Source organism: Myxocyprinus asiaticus, chromosome 5 (assembly GCF_019703515.2).
Source record: "Myxocyprinus asiaticus isolate MX2 ecotype Aquarium Trade chromosome 5, UBuf_Myxa_2, whole genome shotgun sequence".
NCBI lineage: Eukaryota > Metazoa > Chordata > Actinopteri > Cypriniformes > Catostomidae > Myxocyprinus > Myxocyprinus asiaticus.
The window spans coordinates 5,517,275-5,536,470 of NC_059348.1; the positions used below are offsets into that span (position 1 = coordinate 5,517,275).

The 19,196-nt window shown below is 39.0% G+C and overlaps 1 protein-coding gene and 1 long non-coding RNA gene across 2 annotated transcripts in view; one reads left to right on the top strand and one right to left on the bottom strand.

The window, feature by feature from the left end:
* LOC127440933 (uncharacterized) overlaps positions 1-19,196 on the top strand; it is a 218,904-nt gene that overhangs the window by 27,946 nt on the left and 171,762 nt on the right. The gene's annotated exons all lie outside the window — the stretch shown is intronic.
* LOC127440743 (zinc finger protein 271-like) overlaps positions 6,502-19,196 on the bottom strand; it is a 44,059-nt gene continuing 31,364 nt past the window's right edge. The window contains exon 3 of the mRNA XM_051697554.1: positions 6,502-12,349. Within this exon, the coding sequence (XP_051553514.1) occupies positions 11,974-12,349 (376 nt within the window). The 3' untranslated portion in view covers positions 6,502-11,973. The remainder of the gene's footprint in view (positions 12,350-19,196) is intronic.

Genomic DNA, 19,196 nt, shown 5'->3' on the forward strand with positions numbered 1-19,196 from the left:
TAATGTTAGCAAAGTTTTTTTGCACCAAAGCACTCATAGTTTAGTAATAAATGATAATTTCCCACCCTGTTTCTGGCCCTCTCTCTGAAAAGCTCTGTTTTCACCACAGAGTCTCCTTTAAACTTCAATTTAAACAGCCACAGTTCTGATTGGCTAACATCATACAACCCCTGAGTACAGATCACAGTCATATTTGAAACACAGTCAGAAGAGAATGGACAAGCTCCATAACTTTATGAAGCTACATTTCAGGGTTTACAAATAACACACATCCAACAAATTGCATCTGAATATATTATACTATTCAGTCAAGCACATCAGCACCATAACCATCAAACAGTCATGACATATGAAATATTCATGAATTAAACGATTTACTCACGTTTTTGCGGTCAAGTCCAAGTGTTTTTAACAGCCCCATCCTTAAATAACAGTTCCTTTGCAAAGCTTGAATCATATTATGAATGGCTCAAAAGCAGTCCACGCACATACATAGTCCATAGCACGATGAATAAACAAACACACATAGGTGCACTGAGCCGCAGATCGCCAGAAACGTATCCAAATGGTCAAAGACGTCCAGCTAGTCCATGTTTACACCAACACCAATGTACACCAATGATTAAAAATAGCACAGATGGGCGAAAGAACAGTATGTTGAGCAGTTTGTGTTCAGTACAGCAAGTAGCAAAGCAGCTGAATGAATCTCCTCTTCCGAGTTGTACCTTGACACCGCATCTTTCAAAAGCACCATGATAAACATGACAGTGGTAAAAGACGGTTGATACTGTAATGACAGAGATACAGTAAAATACACTAGTGGCAGTAAATGAGGGAATTTTCTGGTGGAGGCTGATATGTGAATATTAATTGACCAAACCAATAAAAGAGTGCAGATTTTATTATATCTATTTGCTGATAATTATGCTACACAGAAAAGCTCTTTCTGATATCTTAAATAGGATGGGTTTCCCGAGAACATTGCAACTTAAGCTTTTACGACCATTTTAACTAACGTCACTCGTTATTTTACGATGGAGTGACGCCTGTTTCCCAAACCAGCACGTAGATCACTCGTTATAAAGTAGAAATTAAGTGCTTCATTACAAGAGCTGTCCGGTCCAAAGGTGCTGATCACTATGTCCAGCGTGTCTAGGTGTTGGGCCTCATGTATTCAGATGGAAGACAAAGGCAGGCCTAACACAAGTCGTAAAACCTAACTAAGCCCCCACACATTCCATATCGTAAATTTTACTGATAAAAATCGCGCCAAAATCAATCAAAGGGAGTCCAAAACAGACTACAAATCCATGAAGCCTTGCTCACTAAGGGATCGAACTCTCAACTCCTATTGGATGAGGCACACAACAGAACATCCCTCAAACATGACATCATCAGGAGTTGAAATACCTCTGAAATGTTTTCGTGAGTTGCTTCCAGCGACTGTGTTCACCAAATATAGACGTAGTTTTTTTGCTGCTCTCCAGTGCAACCTCGTGGCACAAGGAAGTAATGTCCGACTTGAAACTGTAGCCATACAATCTCCATCTCGCTGGACGAGTTTAGATTACTCTGTGTTCAACCAAACACTCTAATGGATCCAAAGGAGACCACCGAGCAATTCGCATCTTCATCTGTTTGCCTACAGAAGTGAAGAGATTAAAGATTTCTCTTCCATCTTCAATCAAGTCGACATTTCTGAGTTCTCCGCCAGCCCTCCGAGAATCAACAGCCGTACCGCCCTCTGACAATCAACAGCCATACCGCCCGCCGACAGAGCGAGGAAACGGCCTCCCGTCATCACACGAGCTTCAAGGAACCGGGTCAAAGATAAAGGATGGAGGAAAACACATTCTACCTGTGTCCTCATGCGATTCAAGTAAGAGGTTACGTCTGGGCAGAGATAGAATATTATAGTGTGTTATTCTTGCGTTTCAAGGTTTTTGCTTGTACAGTTTACGGAACGCCATGTCCGCTCATTATTAATACTCAGGGTGTTAATTATCATGAATTTGTTTTGCTGTATTGTGGTCCAACCAAATTGGATTGTTGTGCAATTTCGCCATCACGGGTGAGACAGCAACTGAGTTCATCCACTAAATAGTCAAAGTACTCAAAGATTATTTGCTAGACATCTGATACACAGGTTATGCAATCTAAAGAACATTAGAAAACCATAAGCATAGTATGTAATGCCAAGGTCTCTGGAGAGAAGCCTGGATAGTGATATATTTACTGTCTCCTTGATCGATCGATGGGTTCAGTGGTAGCAAAGTCTTCTCCTGGTGGTTCGGAAGGTTTGCTTGCCAGAGCTAAATCTTGTCACTAGTATCTCTGTAGTCATCTCCATGGTATGGGGACACCGAACTTGTCGTTGCCATTGTCCCTTGTAGTGAGACTTGGTCGATCTTCTATTGACTCTCTTGGATGGAGACTCAGAATGTTGGAGTGTTTCTGTTATTGCCTCCTGGAGCAGAGACACAGCTTTTGAAGTGAGGTATTCTGTTATTGTCCTCTTTCTCTCTGGAGTAAGGGGACATATCTATCCTCCAGAGGATAGATTTATACCTTTCCAGTAAGGTGGGCATTAAAATCTGCCGCCTTTCCATTCCAGCAACGTGATTAGCTGTGTCATCAAAAGTAGCCACAGTATTGCCCACTCTGGTGTGAAACATATTTACATACTGTATTTTAAAGTACACAGTTGGATCAGTAACCTTAAAGTTTTATCTGCATTATTTCTTTTTCAAAACACTTCTAAAATATTCTTGGCATTGTTCTGAATGCATAGTGTTTAAATATGATACTGAAAGATTAAATATCCATGCATTAGTTTATAACTTACCAGTTCAATCTGTGTGAACAGTTGTGCTAATCAAACAACTGCAATTTACATAAACAGTTCTGTGAACAAACATGAAGTGGATGGGTTGCAGTTGGTGCCTATCAAGGACTTTTTAAGCACATTTTTATTTGTTTTCAAGGACTATGCTCAAGATGTCATTAAAACAAATAATTTTGTTAATTTTAAATAAAAATATTTTAACCATTCAGTTAATTTACTTTTATAAAACACCACTTATTACAAGTACAACAATAAGCATCTTTAACTACATATTCTCACAGTAACAATTCTTGGTTCATTCATGACTAATTTGATGTGCAATTGTAGTGTGCGTAAACATTAGTCCATATGACTCATGTGCTGTGTTCCATGTTTTCTAAAGTCACACAACAGATTTATGTGAAGAACTGACCGAAATTGCAAATGGGTCATTCTCAAAAAAATGTTGACTTTCCAACTTACAAAATATTGAAATTTTCCATTTAGTTCAGTTTTTGCCTATAAATGCTGAGGGTAAACATTTTGTAACATGTTGACATTAATTTTTATTCATAAAGGACAACTTGGCTGTTGTTCTTTCTTTTATTATTTAATTTTGTTTCACGAATGAAGCAAGTTAATACTAAATTATCGAGGGATAAATGGGTTACAACACCACATTTTGAGGGTTCAATGGGGTACAACACCAAATATTTTTGTGTGAAAATATTAGTTAAAATGTGAATACATTTTTAACATGCTGGGAAAAATCACTATATGCATATTTAAGCAGCCGCTGTACTTAAACCTTAAAAATTATTTTCTACAACTTTTTGTATTTAAACAAATTTAAAAAAGGTTTTAAAAAAAAAGGTTTTAACATTGATAAAACCAATAACATGAAATCAAGGGACAAACATTCTTTTTAAATTATTAAAATAATTAATAATAGGGGGAGCCACGTGACGCCATCCGAAGGGCAGACGTGTGAGAGACAGCTCTTTGCTAATTGTTTTTATTATTTTCATGACATAATTTGGTGAAATTCGATACACCCAGTTACACATTTGCTGTTTGAGGTAAACATGGCAAAGAAGTCAAAATCCTCGGGCTCTGGAGACATTAAAAGACACTTACGGGTTCAAGATGAAAGCCCAGACAGGCCTGTGGACCGGGAACTCGATTTGGATGGCGCGGCGGGAGAAGGAATCCAGCGTCAACTGTCCAACATGTCGGTGATGTTGACGAAGGTACTTGCGGACTTGGAGGATCTCGCTGTAATACGTCAATCGATTACGGCGATGGAGAAAAAAAATTCTCTGAGTTAGTCACAAGAGTGACAGAAGTTGAAAGACGAATCGATTACTTGGAGTCATCAGAAAGGGAATTAGCTGCTAATCCGCCCGCGACCAAAGCTGATTTGGAACGTGTTCTTGAAAAGCTTGAAGATCTTGAGAATAGAAGCCGCAGGAATAACATTCGAATTGTTGGAATTCCTGAGCATGAGGAGGACAGAAATATGGTGAAATTCCTAGATGAGCTTTTCCCGAGTCTGCTCGACATAACATGCCACAAGCTGGAGTCCCGGCTCGCAGATCTGCTGAGGGAGAAAGGCCCCAATCGATTCTGGACATATTTTTTAGCTCATCCGATAAAGATTTCGTGTTGAGCCAGGCGAGGAGCAAAGGAAAGCTTTCTTGGAAGAATTACAATATTTTCTTGTTCCCGGACTTTGCGAACTTGACAAGAGAGAAACGCGATCGGTTTAAGGAATGCAATAAACTCTTACATCAGTGGAAGATCACTTTTGCTCTGATGTTTCCGGTCAGACTGAGAATAAACACCAAGGACGGCAGCAAAGTTTTTACATTTCCCAATCAGGCAATGTCTTTTATTGAAACAATGGGTGAGTAACCATTGGGTGTTTTTCTTGTGAGTGGATTGACTCACTGTACATACTCTGGCTTTCGGAGGAAGCTGGGTGTCATTTTTGTTTCTTTTTGTGGTGGCTCCGCCGAGCGGCTGGAGTTTGTTTTGTGGATTAACACTTTTCCTTAAAGAAACTTTTGCATTGACGGAAGATCACTTTTTCCTGGGCAGATTGAGAATAGACACTACGGATGACCGCAAAATATCTACATGCCCACACAAAGGATATCTTTTATAAAGTTGGCGGCTGTGTAAATCATGGGATATACTTTTACGTGGCCTCCGAATGAATTGACTCTTGACCATCCGAGGAACCGGTGTTGGGCCTCATGTATTCAGATAGAAGAATACCAGGCCTAACAGTCATAAAAACATTCCTCAAGCCCCCTCCTTCTAAGTCATAAATTTTACTGATAAAAATCGCACCAAAATCAAACAAAGGGAGTCCAAAACAGACTACAGATCCATGAAGCCCTGCCCTCTAAAGGATCGAGCTCTCAACTCCTATTGGATGAGGCACACAACAGAACGTCCCTCAAACATGACATCATCAGGACTTCAAATAATTCTGAAATGCTTCCAAAGTTGCTTCCAGCGACTTTGTTCACCGAATACGGACATAGCTTTTTGCTGCTCTCCGGTGCAACCTCGTGGCTTAAGGAAGTAATGTCCGACTTGAAACTGTAGCCATACGATCTCCATCTCGCTGGAGGAGTTGAGATTACTCTGTGTTCAACCGAACACTCTAACGGATCCGAAGGAGACCGCTGAGCAATTCGCATCTTCATCCGTTGGCCTACAGAAGTGAAGAGATTAAAGATTTCTCTTCCATCTTCAATCAAGTCGACATTTCTGAGTTCTCCGCCAGCCCGCCGAGAATCAACAGCCGTACCGCCCTCTGAGAATCAACAGCCGTACCGCCCGCCGACAGCGCGAGGAAACGGCCTCTCGTCATCACACGAGCCTCAAGGAACCAGGTCAGAGTTAAAGGACGGAGGAAAACACATTCTACCTGTGTCCTCATGCGATTCAAGTAAGAGGTTCACGTCTGGGCAGAGATAGAATATTATAGTGTGTTATTCTTGTGTTTCAAGGATTTTGCTTGTACAGTTTACGGACCTCCATGTCTGCTAATTATTAATACTCAGGGTATTAATTATCACGAATTTGTTTTGCTGTATTGTGGTCCAACCAAATTGGACTGTTGTGCATTTTCGCCATCGCGGGTGAGACAGCAACTGAGTTCATCCATTAAAGAGTCAAATAACAAGGGACTTTTACGAGCCCCGCTCGTAAAACCGCGTCTCTGAGTAATGAACACGGCTGCTTTATCTCCAGCTATCGCGAAATCAGCTTTCGGGCTGTCACTTAATCATCTCTCTCTCTCTCTCTCACTAACCACACTGGCACACACACACACACACACACACTGTCACACACACACCTTATGTGTTATAGAATTATTTTTATTTCCATATCTAATCATATCACTGTTTAGTTTGTAGTTGTAAGTCAGAAGTTTATTGACTGCATTGTATTAATTATTAATTGATATTACTGCATAAATAAACTTTGTTTATATTACAAAGAGAAGTGTTTTGGTTTGTTTTGCATACGCCTGTGTCATGCTGACGGGATGTCAGTGCTCGGATTCAAACCTTCATTCATTGTTTTTTTTTCCCCGAAAATCGATATTCTTCGGATGTCGATTTTCCTAAGAAAACAATCTAATATTGAGACTGTTTTAATATTCGGTTATTAGTCCCTGATTTCAGGGTGGTGCCCCGTCAATGTTAATCCTTATTAATATTCTATTGATTTTTGATTTTTGATAATTGATAATTATCTTTGAATTTGAATGATCAATAAGCTAGTGTTAATTTTAATTAATGTTTCATCGACGTTAACAATTAACGATTATCTTTGATAACTGTTGATTTAAAGGATTAAAAAAAGCTAACATTGATTCTCATCAATGTTCTATTGATTTTAATAATTAATAATTATCTTTGATAATTATTAATTATTGCTAATAACCAAACTTGCTCCTAAACGTAGCACACTACATTTACTGGAGTCCCATATGAGGTTTTAATGAGTTAGATACAATTAATTAATTTAAATATTGATTAATAACTACAGAAATAATTATTAATTATTTAATAATAATTAATAATTATTTAATATTTAATAAATAAATATTATTTAATAATAATAATTATTAATTATTTCTGATAGTAACACTGATCTAAACAACCAGTAAAGCCCTACACCGGTATGCGTGTTTCGTTTCCTTTTGTGCTGGTATCACCTGGCGGTTGGAGCTTGTTTTGTTAAATAACATTACTTCGGGACAGTTATGGATGAATCTGTCAGTTCCTTGTGCTTATGCCTCCTGTTAGCTGGAGTATGATTTGTGGAGTATTTTCGTGGGACACTGGAATGATTACGTCATCTGCTGCACTCATCAGCTGGCTCACTGAAGATTCGTTTGTCTGTCCGAGGAAAATTAACGGCTTTATATCGGCTGGAATTTGTTTTGTGAAGGAACACACCTTCGAGACAGTTCTGTGAATGAGTCTACATGTTCTTTGTGTTTATTCTGCCTATTGGCTGGGGATTGTTTTACAAAATATTTTATGTTATGTAATTTTGCCTTACAAATTTGTGAGGCAAAATGGAGCAATCCGATGGCAAAGTTGTCGCGGGGGCTCTCGTAGGCGTACATGGACTCTTTGAGTTTAAAGGGATTGATGCCAGTTGGCGCTTTCGTGCGTGGGGTTAATGCGCACGCTTTTCTTTTTCTGTTTGTTTTGTTCGGGGGGAAGTTCAGGGTTTTATTGTTGCATTAATGCTGAAATGTGGTCTTCATAATTTTGTTTTTGGCACCTAATTGATTTTTTCTATTATATCAAATGTTAATATGAGTGTACTATCTCTCTCCACATGGAATGTTAATGGGTTGGGGCACCCTATAAAAAGAAGGACGGTTATTTCTTTTCTTAAGCGTAAGAAATATGATATAGTGTTTCTTCAAGAAACGCATCTTTCTCCGCAGGAAGCTGAAAAATTTGGGAAGATATGGGGTGAACATGTTTTCTTTAGTGTTGGCTCAAGTAAGAGCAAGGGAGTCATTATACTGGTAAATAAACATTTACAATTCAAATGTCTCAAACACTTTAATGATAAATTAGGAAGAGTCATTATAGTTTTAGCAGAAATTCAGGGGCAAATCCTGATTTTGGCTAATATTTATGCACCTAACACTGATGATCAGGGCTTTTTTATCGATCTTGAAGGGATGTTGCAAGCCGCTGGCACCCCTCATGATATAATATTGGGAGAAGATTTTAATCTTTTGATGGACTCGGTCCTTGATCATAGTGAAGCAAAAGTGTGTAAGCCCCCTAGAGCAACATTGACGCTTCACAGGATGTGTAAAAATCTTGGTCTTACAGATATGTGGAGACTTTTGAACCCATCTGGTAGAGACTATAAATTTTTTTCATCAGTCCATAAGATTTATTCTAGAACAGATTTTTTTACATATCCAAATCCCTCATTTCATCTGTTGTTGATGGCTGAATTGGAAACATTTTAGTCTCGGATCACACCCTGGTGAGTTTAGAGGTGTTGCCACATATGGAGAAAAAGAAATCATATAGTTGGCGCTTTAATGTATCCCTTTTGCAAAATCCTGATTTCCAACAAATGTTAAAGACTGAAATCAGTGTTTATATGGAGACCAACTGGTCCTCTGTGGGCGTGGCTTGGGAGGCACTTAAGGCAGTTCTTAGGGGTCGGATCATACAGTATGCCTCATTCATCAAAAAATCCAAAGCACGAGAACTCGTGGAGTTGGAAGAGAATATTAAAAGTGCAGAGGCAGAGCTGAAGCGCCGTATGTCATCTGATGGCCTCAGAGAATTAACCCGATTGAAATATAGATATAATACTATTTTGTCGCAGAAAGTGGAGTTTTAGTTATTCAGGGCAAGACAGTCATACTTTGAGTCGGGGGACAAAGCAGGGAAGCTTTTGGTTAGATACATAAAGCAGAGAGAGTCGTTTTCTACCATTACCTCAGTGAAATCTGCTGGTGGTGAAATATTTACCTCAGCCATTGATATTAATAATGCCTCTAAAGAGTTCTATCTTGATCTTTATAGTTCCACGTCTTCGTCTACTGATGAAGATATTAGAAACTTTGTGGAACTATTAGATGTTCCTAAACCGAAGACTGAGCAAAAAACTCTTGATTCAGAGATAACCTTGGAGGAACTTGACGAGGTAATTAAGTCCCTACCTACTGGCAAGGCTCTGGGGCCAGATGGTTTTGCCGCAGAATTTTTTAGATCCTATGCTTCAGAACTGGCTCCACTTTTGTTAGAAGTTTATACTGAATCATTAAAGAATGGAAAGCTTCCTCCAACCATGACACAAGCCCAGATCAGTCTGATTCTTAAAAAGGACAAAGATCCAAGCGAGTGTAAAAGTTACCGTCCAATCTCCCTGATCCAACTAGATGTAAAAATATTGTCAACAATGTTGGCTAACCGATTAAGTAAAGTTATGACATCTCTTACACATATAGATCAGTTGGGGTTTATTCGGGGCCGCAGCTCTTCTGATAACATCAGGCATCTCATCAATGTCATGTGGTCAGTAGCTAATGATCAGTCTCCGGTCTCTGCCATCTCACTTGATGCCGAAAAGGCGTTTGATATTGTAGAACAGGATTATCTTTTTAAGATTTTGGAAATATACGGGTTCGGGAATACATTTACTGGTTGGATTAAGTTACTTTATAGACACCCTGTAGCAGCGGTACAAAAAAATTGATTAATTTCAGATTATTTTACTCTGGATAGGGGCACTCGTCAGGGTTGCCCTCTTTCCCCATTATTGTTCTGTCTTGCCCTGGAACCATTAGCAGCCACGATAAGAAAGGAGGATGATTTTTCAGGGGTGGTTGCGGGAGGTGTGGCGCATAAGCTTCTGCTTTACGCAGATGATATTTTATTATTTGTCTCTGAACCTACTAGATCTATGCCTTGTCTCCACAGAATTATTAATCCCTTTTCAAGTTCTTAGGACACAAAGTCAGTTGGTCTAAATCCGAAGCTTTGGCTCTGTCAGTGTACTGCCCAGTAACGGCTTTCCAGCCGGGCGCCTTCTAGTGGCCCAAACAGGGCATTAAGTATTTGGGGATTTTATTCCCAGCAAATTTGTCTGATTTAGTTAGTGTTCATTTTGACCCTTTAATAAAAAGGTTTTCGAGCGATGTGGGCAGGTGGGCTTCATTACATTTATTGATGACTGGGAAGGTTAATGTTATTAAAATGAATTTTATTCCAAAATTTAACTACCTGCTACAATCTCTTCCTGTAGATGTCCCCCTCTCTTATTTCAAGCAATTTGATAGCATAGCGAAGTCCTTCATTTGGAATGGTAAATGTCCCGGATTACATTTTAATAAGTTACATAGGCCGATAGACAAAGGTGGGCTAGGCCTACCCAAGATTTTGTTTTATTAATATGCGTTCAGTCTCAGACATTTGGCTCATTGGTCACTTCCACCTGAAAGAGTCCCTCCCTGGTTTGTTATTTTACAGGCAGTTCTTGAGTCAAGCCATTTCATATCATTAAAGGTTAGGTTATAAAGTGTAAGGGGGTTCAGTGGAAAGGAGGAGGTGAGAACTGGCTTGACAACTTAAATAATAATTTAATGAACAACTTAAACAAAAACACACAACCATAAACACACACAGTGCAGCTGCCTGTAATTCTCTCTCTCTCGAACTGTCGTCCCTGGCCGCCTTTATCCCTTGTGCGCACCATCAGGCTGAGTGGGGACCGGGCGTGCATCATTCCAGCCCGGCCCCGCCCTCCTCGGCTCTACATAAAGTTATATATATATATATATATATATATATATATATATATAAAATATATATTTATTTATTTTATTTTTTTGTTATTTGAAAGCTTTTTCATGACTAAAAAAGTTAAGGGACATATTTGTCAACATATTTTGATATTGACCCAAATGTTGTCAGAAATAACATATTTTGTGAGACACAAAACTTCCTTTACAGAAGGGGGCACTAGACGGCTCACAAAACTGAATCCTCCATTGATCTGCATTCAAATCATTCAAAACGTTTTACATCTCATATAATTTTTTCACTCTGGAGAGTAAATTGTAATTAAAACTGATAGTTGCAAGGATTCATACTTGTTAAATCCGCAACAGCAGTATCTATAAAATATATATTTTTTAAATCCTTCAGTAACACTTGATTGTGATTGGCCCATTCTGAACAGTGTTGCCAAAAGTAACAGGTGCCACGTGACAGCGCCGTCTATGCGCTGCCTGCTTCAGCAGTGGTCTAGCGGTCTGTCGTCGTGTTTTTCCAAAAAGAAATAGATACATTTCATTTATTACATGATTTAAGCAACATATTTTAAGATTTTCTATAATTCAAGAACTTTTTAAGCACCTCTTGGTAAAAATGGCTATTTTCAAGAGTTTTCCAGGACTTAAATTTGAAAAAGTTCAATTCAAGTACTTCAAGCACTTCAAGCACCTTGTACGAACCCTGGTTCAGGGCCTACTTTCTGAGTTGTCTGGCAATTGGCCGTATAGCTTATCTGATGGTTGCGTGGCAACTCTTCGTGTTGGTCCAACATGATCCAACCAAAATGGAGCCACTTTTTCTTTCCTTGACAGTTTTGGGAGGGGCTTTGCCATGAACTGGCTCTGAAATGTCATTCTGTCCGATTGTTCACCACAACAGCTAACAACATATTGACTACTAGAATAATTCTGTCATTGCTAACATCATTTAGCACCATTGCTACTCCCAATCATAGAAGAATAGAATTCATACAAATACTGCTGTATTTCACAGCATTAACAATTGTTTTCTTCCTTCTAGTTGGTCGAGAATGTACAAACAACTTTCTACCTTCTTACATAGAATGACAGCACAATCAGCACAACAGGTAACGTAGCAATTCACCTACTTAATTGTAATTGTTATTTTCAGAAAAATTCCATCTCGTTTTTTTTATTTTTATTTCATACTGTTTGCAATGCAAATAAAGATTGATTAAGCTCAATGTGAAAAGACTGGACAACATTGTTTTTTATGAGTCTGAAGAGAGCCTAATTGGCTGAAACTCTTCTCACATTAAGTGCAGTTATACGGTTTCTCTCAAGTATGCAATCTCTTGTGTTTTTTCAGGTCTCCTGACCTACTGAAACTCTTTTCACATGAAGTGCAGTGGTACGGCTTCTCTCCAGTATGCATTCTCTCATGTGCTTTCAGGTTTCCTGCCTTAATAAAATTCTTCCCACATGAAGTGCAATTGTAAGGCTTCTCTCCAGTATGCATTCTCTCGTGTGCTTTCAGGTTTCCTGCCTTAATAAATCTCTTACCACATGAACTGCAGTTATACGGCTTCTCTCCAGTATGCAATCTCTCGTGTTTTTTCAGGTCTCCTGGCGTAAAGAAACTCTTTTCACATGAAGTGCAGTGGTATGGCTTATCTCCAGTATGCAATCTCTCGTGTTTTTTCAGGTCTACTGACCTACTGAAACTCTTTTCACATGAAGTGCAGTGGTACGGCTTCTCTCCAGTATGAACTCTCTTGTGTTTTTTCAGGTCTCCTGACCTTATGAAACTCTTTTCACATGAAGTGCAGTGGTATGGCTTCTCTCCAGTATGCACTCTCTCATGTTCTTTAAGGTTTCCTGCCGTAATAAAACTCTTCCCACATGAAGTGCAGTGGTACAGCCCCTCTCCAGTATGCAATCTCTCGTGTTTTTTCAGGCTTCCAGAAATAGTGAATCTCTTTCCACAATGTGAACACTTGTAAGGTTTTTCTCCAGTATGGACTCTTTTGTGCAGTTCCAAGTAAGAAGCTCTGTGAAAGGCCTTCCCACACTCAGAGCACACATGATTTTTCACACCGGTGTGCTTTCTCTGGTGGTCTTTTAAACTTTGCACATGTAAAAAACTCTTACCACAAACTGAACACAAGTATGGCTTCTCATTTGCATGAATTTTCCGGTGTGTTCTTAAGATTGATCTTGAAGAAAAATATTTGCCGCACTGATCACAGCAATATGACTTTTCTCCAGAGTGAAATGACAAATGAATTTTGAGACTACATGCATGCCTGAAACTCTTCCCACACTGATGGCATTTGAAAGGCTTCTCACCAGTGTGAATTCTCATGTGATTAGTAAGACTTACTTTATGTCTAAAACTATTCCCACACTGATGGCATTTGAAAGGCTTCTCTCCAGTGTGTATTCTGACGTGCTCAGCAAGACTTTCTTTATATCTGAAACTCTTCCCACACTGATGGCATTTGAATGGCTTCTCACCAGTGTGAATTCTCATGTGATTAATAAGACTTCCTTTCTGTGTAAAACTATTCCCACACTGATGGCAAGTGAAAGGCTTCTCTCCAGTGTGTATTCTGATGTGCTCAGTAAGACTTTCTTTATATCTAAAACTATTCCCACACTGATGGCATTTGAAAGGCTTCTCACCAGTGTGAATTCTCATGTGTTTAATAAGACTTACTTTCTGTGTAAAAGTATTGCCACATTGATGGCAGTTGAAAGAATTTTTGGCTTTTGCTTGTTGAGTTCTTTTTTGTGAGAAATTCTTTCCAGTCTTTGAGTCACTAAAAGAGTTTTTTTCAGTTTTGAAACTGTAAAGATCCGGATGGTGTTTCTTCTCCTCTACTTCATTCAGTGCTTGACTTTCCTTTTTCACGTCCATCAGATCTGAAATGAAAACACAAAATGGTCACCATTCATTTCAATGGACAAATATTAAAATTAATGAAATAAAACTGACCCCAAATTTTATAGTAGAAAGCTTCAGGGGTCAAGGCATTTGTTATTACTACATGTCACACATTCAGGATGGGAAACTAACTATAGAACAAGCCAAACTTAAAGGGGTCTTTTTTTAATTATTATCTTCCCTGAGGTCCACTGATAATGTAAGTAGGGCTGGGTGACAGGACGATGTAATCGATATCGACGATATCTTACAAAGACCCTGATGCCGACTGCGACACTCAATTGACAGACAATGATTGAAAATATTGGAAAATGGCAAAACCATGGTGTGACGAGGAGGAGGGCGTGGCAGGGCCGTGAGGATGCATGGCCGGCGAGATAAATGGAGCAGGAGACGCCAGTTCATGAAAGAGAGAGACGCACGCGGCCACATTGTGTGTGTCTGTGTTCATGTTTGTTTTATGTTGTTTTAAGTTTAGTTGCTCATTAAACTTTGTTCTGTTTAGCCGGTTCCTGCCACCTCCTTGCCCATCCTTTAACTGTTACAGTGGTGCCGAAACCCAGGAAGGAGGAGGGATGCGCTGTCGTGGAGTCCTCACACTGCCGTCCACCAGAGGAGCAGCCGCCGTCCACTGAGAAGGGGAGGAGTGGTTCCATCTGCCAGGGATCGGAGGGCTCCCTGCCTTCCGCCAGGGAAGGAGTGAGCTGTCGTCTGCCAGAGGGTGGAGGAGCGGTTGAGGGATGGGTGACAGCGTGTCAGTGAATCGGCGAGCAAGTTTTTCTCTCTCCTCTCTCTGTGTGTGTCTCTGCTCGCCCTTTCCCTTTCCCTCTCCCCACACCTCCCTTTGTCTCTCCCCCAGGTTCCCAGGAGGCGGGGTTAGACCACCGGCTGACAGAACAGCCGAAAGGGCAGCATCTCCCCTCCAGAGATTGGGGGGGGGGTCCGGTGGCGCCCCGGCCTGAATCGGGCGGGGGAGAAGGGTGTGGCCGGGCCATGAGGATGCACGGCTGCCGCTGAATCAGATGATCAGCGGGAGAGCAAGATAAAGGGGAGCTGGAGACATCAGTTCGGGAGAGAGAGGCGCACGCGGCTGCGTTGTGTGTGTCTGTGTTCATGTATGTTTTATGTTGTTTTAAGTTTAGTTGCTCATTAAACTTTGTTGACTGTTCAGTCGGTTCTCGCATCCTACTTGCCCATCCTTTAACTGTTGCACATGGATCTGGGAAGTCTGCAAATATATTAAACTGTAGCCCAGGGTGTGAAACTAGCACCTGCCACCCAACAAATGTGATGAGGCTGAATCCAGTTCACAAGATCACCCAAATGTATTTCAAGCGCAGGCTATTTTGCTCATCTACCCGCAACTGGTGGGCAACCTGTAAGACGTCTCTGAGTGACACATGACCAGAAATGCTGTTAGACACATACACGCGCTTGAAGAAACACACTTTATTTTATTATATAAGAACAGACAAAACAAAGGCCATAAATGCTTTTGTCTGATTCACTGTTGGTTCAGAGGTGTGCAGCACGAGCCTGTCTCGTGGAACAGGTGCATATGAAGAGTTCTCACTCTTTTTTCTCTGTTTCATTCATCTGAAAACTGTTTTCAAGAATAATGTCGTCTATGAGAATGCTGCAAATGATCTCTGATAATCTCAGGAGGTGTTGTGAGTTTAGTTTGCCTTATTACCATGGACCAGTTCGCGGTTAACATGCATTGTGAAAGCAACGCTGCAGGTTCAGTAATATATATTACTTAATTTAATTTTTAAAGCAATATCAATAAAGCAAATATGTTCACCAACCCTCGGCAGGGGGTTTGACGATATAATTGTATATTGCAATATTTTTTTAAAGGCAATTATCGATAAAATATTTTATACATATCGCCCTTCTCTAAATATTAGTTACGTTTTTTTGTCACCAAGTTATTTTTTTCCACCCTGTCTCTGGCCCCTCGTCTGAAACGTTTGGTTTTGGCTTCAGCACTTCCTTTAAACTTCAACATAAATGACCACTGTCACACAGTCCCTTGAACTAGCTCCACATCATTATAAAACTAAATTTCAGTGTTTACACAACACACATCTAACACATTGCATTCAAATATATTAAAATGTTCACTTATTGTAAGCACATCAGCACCATAAACTATCAAACAGTAATGGCATTTGAAATATGAAACCGTTTACTCAGTTTTGCTATCAGTTTCAATAGTGTTTTTAACTGTAATAAATTCAGCACTATTTTACTTTGAGTGTTCTTTCATTCAGTATCAATTTTAAAAACTATCGGTTGATTAATTGGTTGCCCAATTTAGTTATCGTATCGTATTCACCAAACTGTTTTGTTCAGGATTCACAGTTTGGTACCCCCTTCAACCAAACAATTCCAGTCATTGCATTTATAAAATGTAATATTTAAAAGTCTGGTTTTCCAGACATTAAAATAGGATACGTAATAAAAGTAGATTTAATAAATAGTATATATGCCCTGTGTAAATAATAATATATAGGAACTGTATCTAAAATAAATGAAGGGTGATAAATACTAATACAACAGGCTGGAAAAATAGACATTTATTCATTTTAATATCCTATATATTATATTTTGAATGTATTGAAACTTGACACCGGGCGACGCACCCTAAAAACGGAACCGTTAGAACGGTTTCATGCCGAAGAGCCGCTTAAAAGTAAGTTTTTTTTCTCTCTCGTAAATGTAAATGAGTGTAAATGCCAACACCATCATATATGTCGAAAGGACTGATGCCTGTCAACAAAAACATGACCTTATTGATGTCATTAAATTAGTCTGCTTTTTTATTCCATCTGTTACTCCTGGTCAGAGGCTGCCGTATATATTTAGTTTATACGTAGGGTTACGTCCTACCTACACTACCGTTCAAAAGTTTAGGGTCACTTACTCATTCTTTATTTTTATTAATTTTTTTCACATTTAAGAATAATAGTAAAGGCATCACAACTTTGGAATAAAAGAAATGGAAATATGGGAATTATGTTTTATATAATTATATTAAATCCAAAATAAATCAAAACTGTTATATTTTAGCATCTTCAAAGTAGTCACCCTTTGCCTAGATTTTACAGATATGTACTCTTGGCATTTTCTCAACCAACTTCTTGAGGTATCACCCTGGAATGCATTTCATCTATATGCTGGGCACTTAGTGGCTGCTTTTCTTAATTATTCGGTCCAAGTCATCCATTTCAAAAACTTTTTTTTAAATAAAATGTTAGTTTTGTAATTAAATAAATTAATATGTTGGCACAATTATATTTTTGTCTACAAAACTAATTTCAAACATAAGCATATGCCTTCAAATCAAAAGGTTAAGATCATGAGAAACATTTCAGGCAAGTGACCACAAACTTTTTCGGGTAGTGTAAACGGCAGTGTAAATTTGATGGTGCAATGGTCAAATATTTAGTAGAGTGTAAATTGTGACTTAGTGCCCATTTACGCCACAACTAGGCTAAGTTGTAAAGTACGTATAGCTGGTGCAACCGGCCCCTGATGTTTATTTAGCTATTTGTTTTATTTTTATTTATTCTTTATTTTAATGGTCAGCCATTGACTGATACTAAACAGTACTGATTTTTATTAAGCTATTTATTGTATTTTTACTTATTCTTTATTTTCTCAGTGTTCATTTCTAGAATTTGTTGAAATGTATAATAATAATGTCAAATGTTCTTTGATAAAAATATTTGTTGAAGAAAGCAGCCTTCTGAGTTTCCTTTGCATAGTCATATCGGTGAAAAATCCACATAGAAAAGGTCTGTTCATTCCAGCTCAAAAATTAGCTATATCGGTCACCATATCGGTAATCGGTGAATTTTCCCTCTCTAACATCGGTATCGGTCTCAAAAATCCCATATCGGTCGGGCTCTAGTACTCATGGCCTTTGGAAAGTGTCATGAAGCATCAGTGTATTATTCTTTGTTGATTCAGAGTCTTGGTGATGGAGCCTCAACAGCTCTTAAAAGGTTATGGGAAAGAGATTTGAACTTGGCATTGGAGGATGGGGAGTGGGAAAGAATTTTACAAAAACTAAGTCTAGGGATGCAAGGGAATGCCTTATTCAGTTTAAGATTTTGCATTGTTTCTACTGGACTCCCTCTAGATTGTTTAGGCTTGGTTTAAAAGATACACCGATCTGCTGGTGATGCCAGTTGGAGGATGGAGACATAGCCCATGCTCTGTGGTTCTGTGCTAAGATTCAAGAATTCTGGGTAATAGTCCAGAATTTTATCTGTGAGGGTCTAGACACTCAAATTTAATTCTGCCCTAGACAATGTATATTGGGTGATGGGGCGGTTTTTAAAGTAGGTGACAAATATACAAAAATCTGGGTTCAAACTAGTGTAATGATTGGCAGACAGATAATTCTTAGAGAATGGAAGTCAAAAGGCATTCCCTCATTTCAAGAATGGTTCACCAAATTGGGTGTCATATAAACAGCTTGGCAGATTAGACATGTTTTGTAAGAAATGAGACAAATACAAGTTATTCAGATACTATTAATAGGGGTTAAAAGGGGATAATTGTTGATTCTGTTCATTTATGCTGTGCGTTATTATAAGTGTTAATTGCAACTACAAAAAAGATGCATATACACAATATATCATCAACTGATGGCTAGAGTAAATAATCTTTGTCCTTTGATAATGATTTGGGTCGAATGTAGTGGAGTGTCCTCTCCATGGCGCTGCAGATTTTTGAGCAGCCTTCAGGGGCTGTGAGCGGCAGTGTGTATGTACCATCATAGGAAATAATTGTTTCGAGTTTTAGAGCACACCGTGTCGTCTGTCAGATGCATCTGGGGGTGTATTACAGAAAACATCCTATCTTAAGTCTTAACTTAAGATCTGGGGAGGTATTACAGAAAGATCGTAACTTTAGAATTCTATCTTATCTGTTTGGTAACCACTGCAGTTTCAATTAGTGTCACATTCAGGACAAAAGTTATTAAAGAATAACATTTTCTTAAATGCATTATCCTATCTTAACTACAAATAGGAAAAGAGTATTACAGAAGCATCCTAACTTGCCAAAAATCTTCAATAAGTGTCCTAACTTTAGGACAACCCTGCTACCTTTTTCATATAGTCAACAGCAGGCACATGAGCCAAAGATGAATTGTCTGTGTTCTGAGAAAAACTGGTCCACATGTTGACAGTCTGCACAGACATTGCTAATGCACCAATTTTTGTCACAATAAGCCCATGATATGCACTTCTTTTACTCTTAACCAGGGCATGAAATGCCAAATGTGGGTTGTTTTGCTTTTCTGCCAGCGACTGTGGCGGTCGAGCTGTTCTTCTCAAAGTGACATTTAACAAGAGATGCCACTGATTAGACACAAAGACACATGCTTGAAAGAACATATTTGGTTATATATTGAAGAACAAATGAAAGAAAAGGCTGTTGCTATCTAATTAGCTGCTTTTCAGAGGTTACCACTGAGTGTTTACATGCACGTTCTTACACTGATTTTCCTTAATAAGCCGACAACATGTGTGGTTGTGTAAACTTACTAAACAGCTTTCCTAATGTCATAAACGGGGCAAGAATAAACCAATCGACAC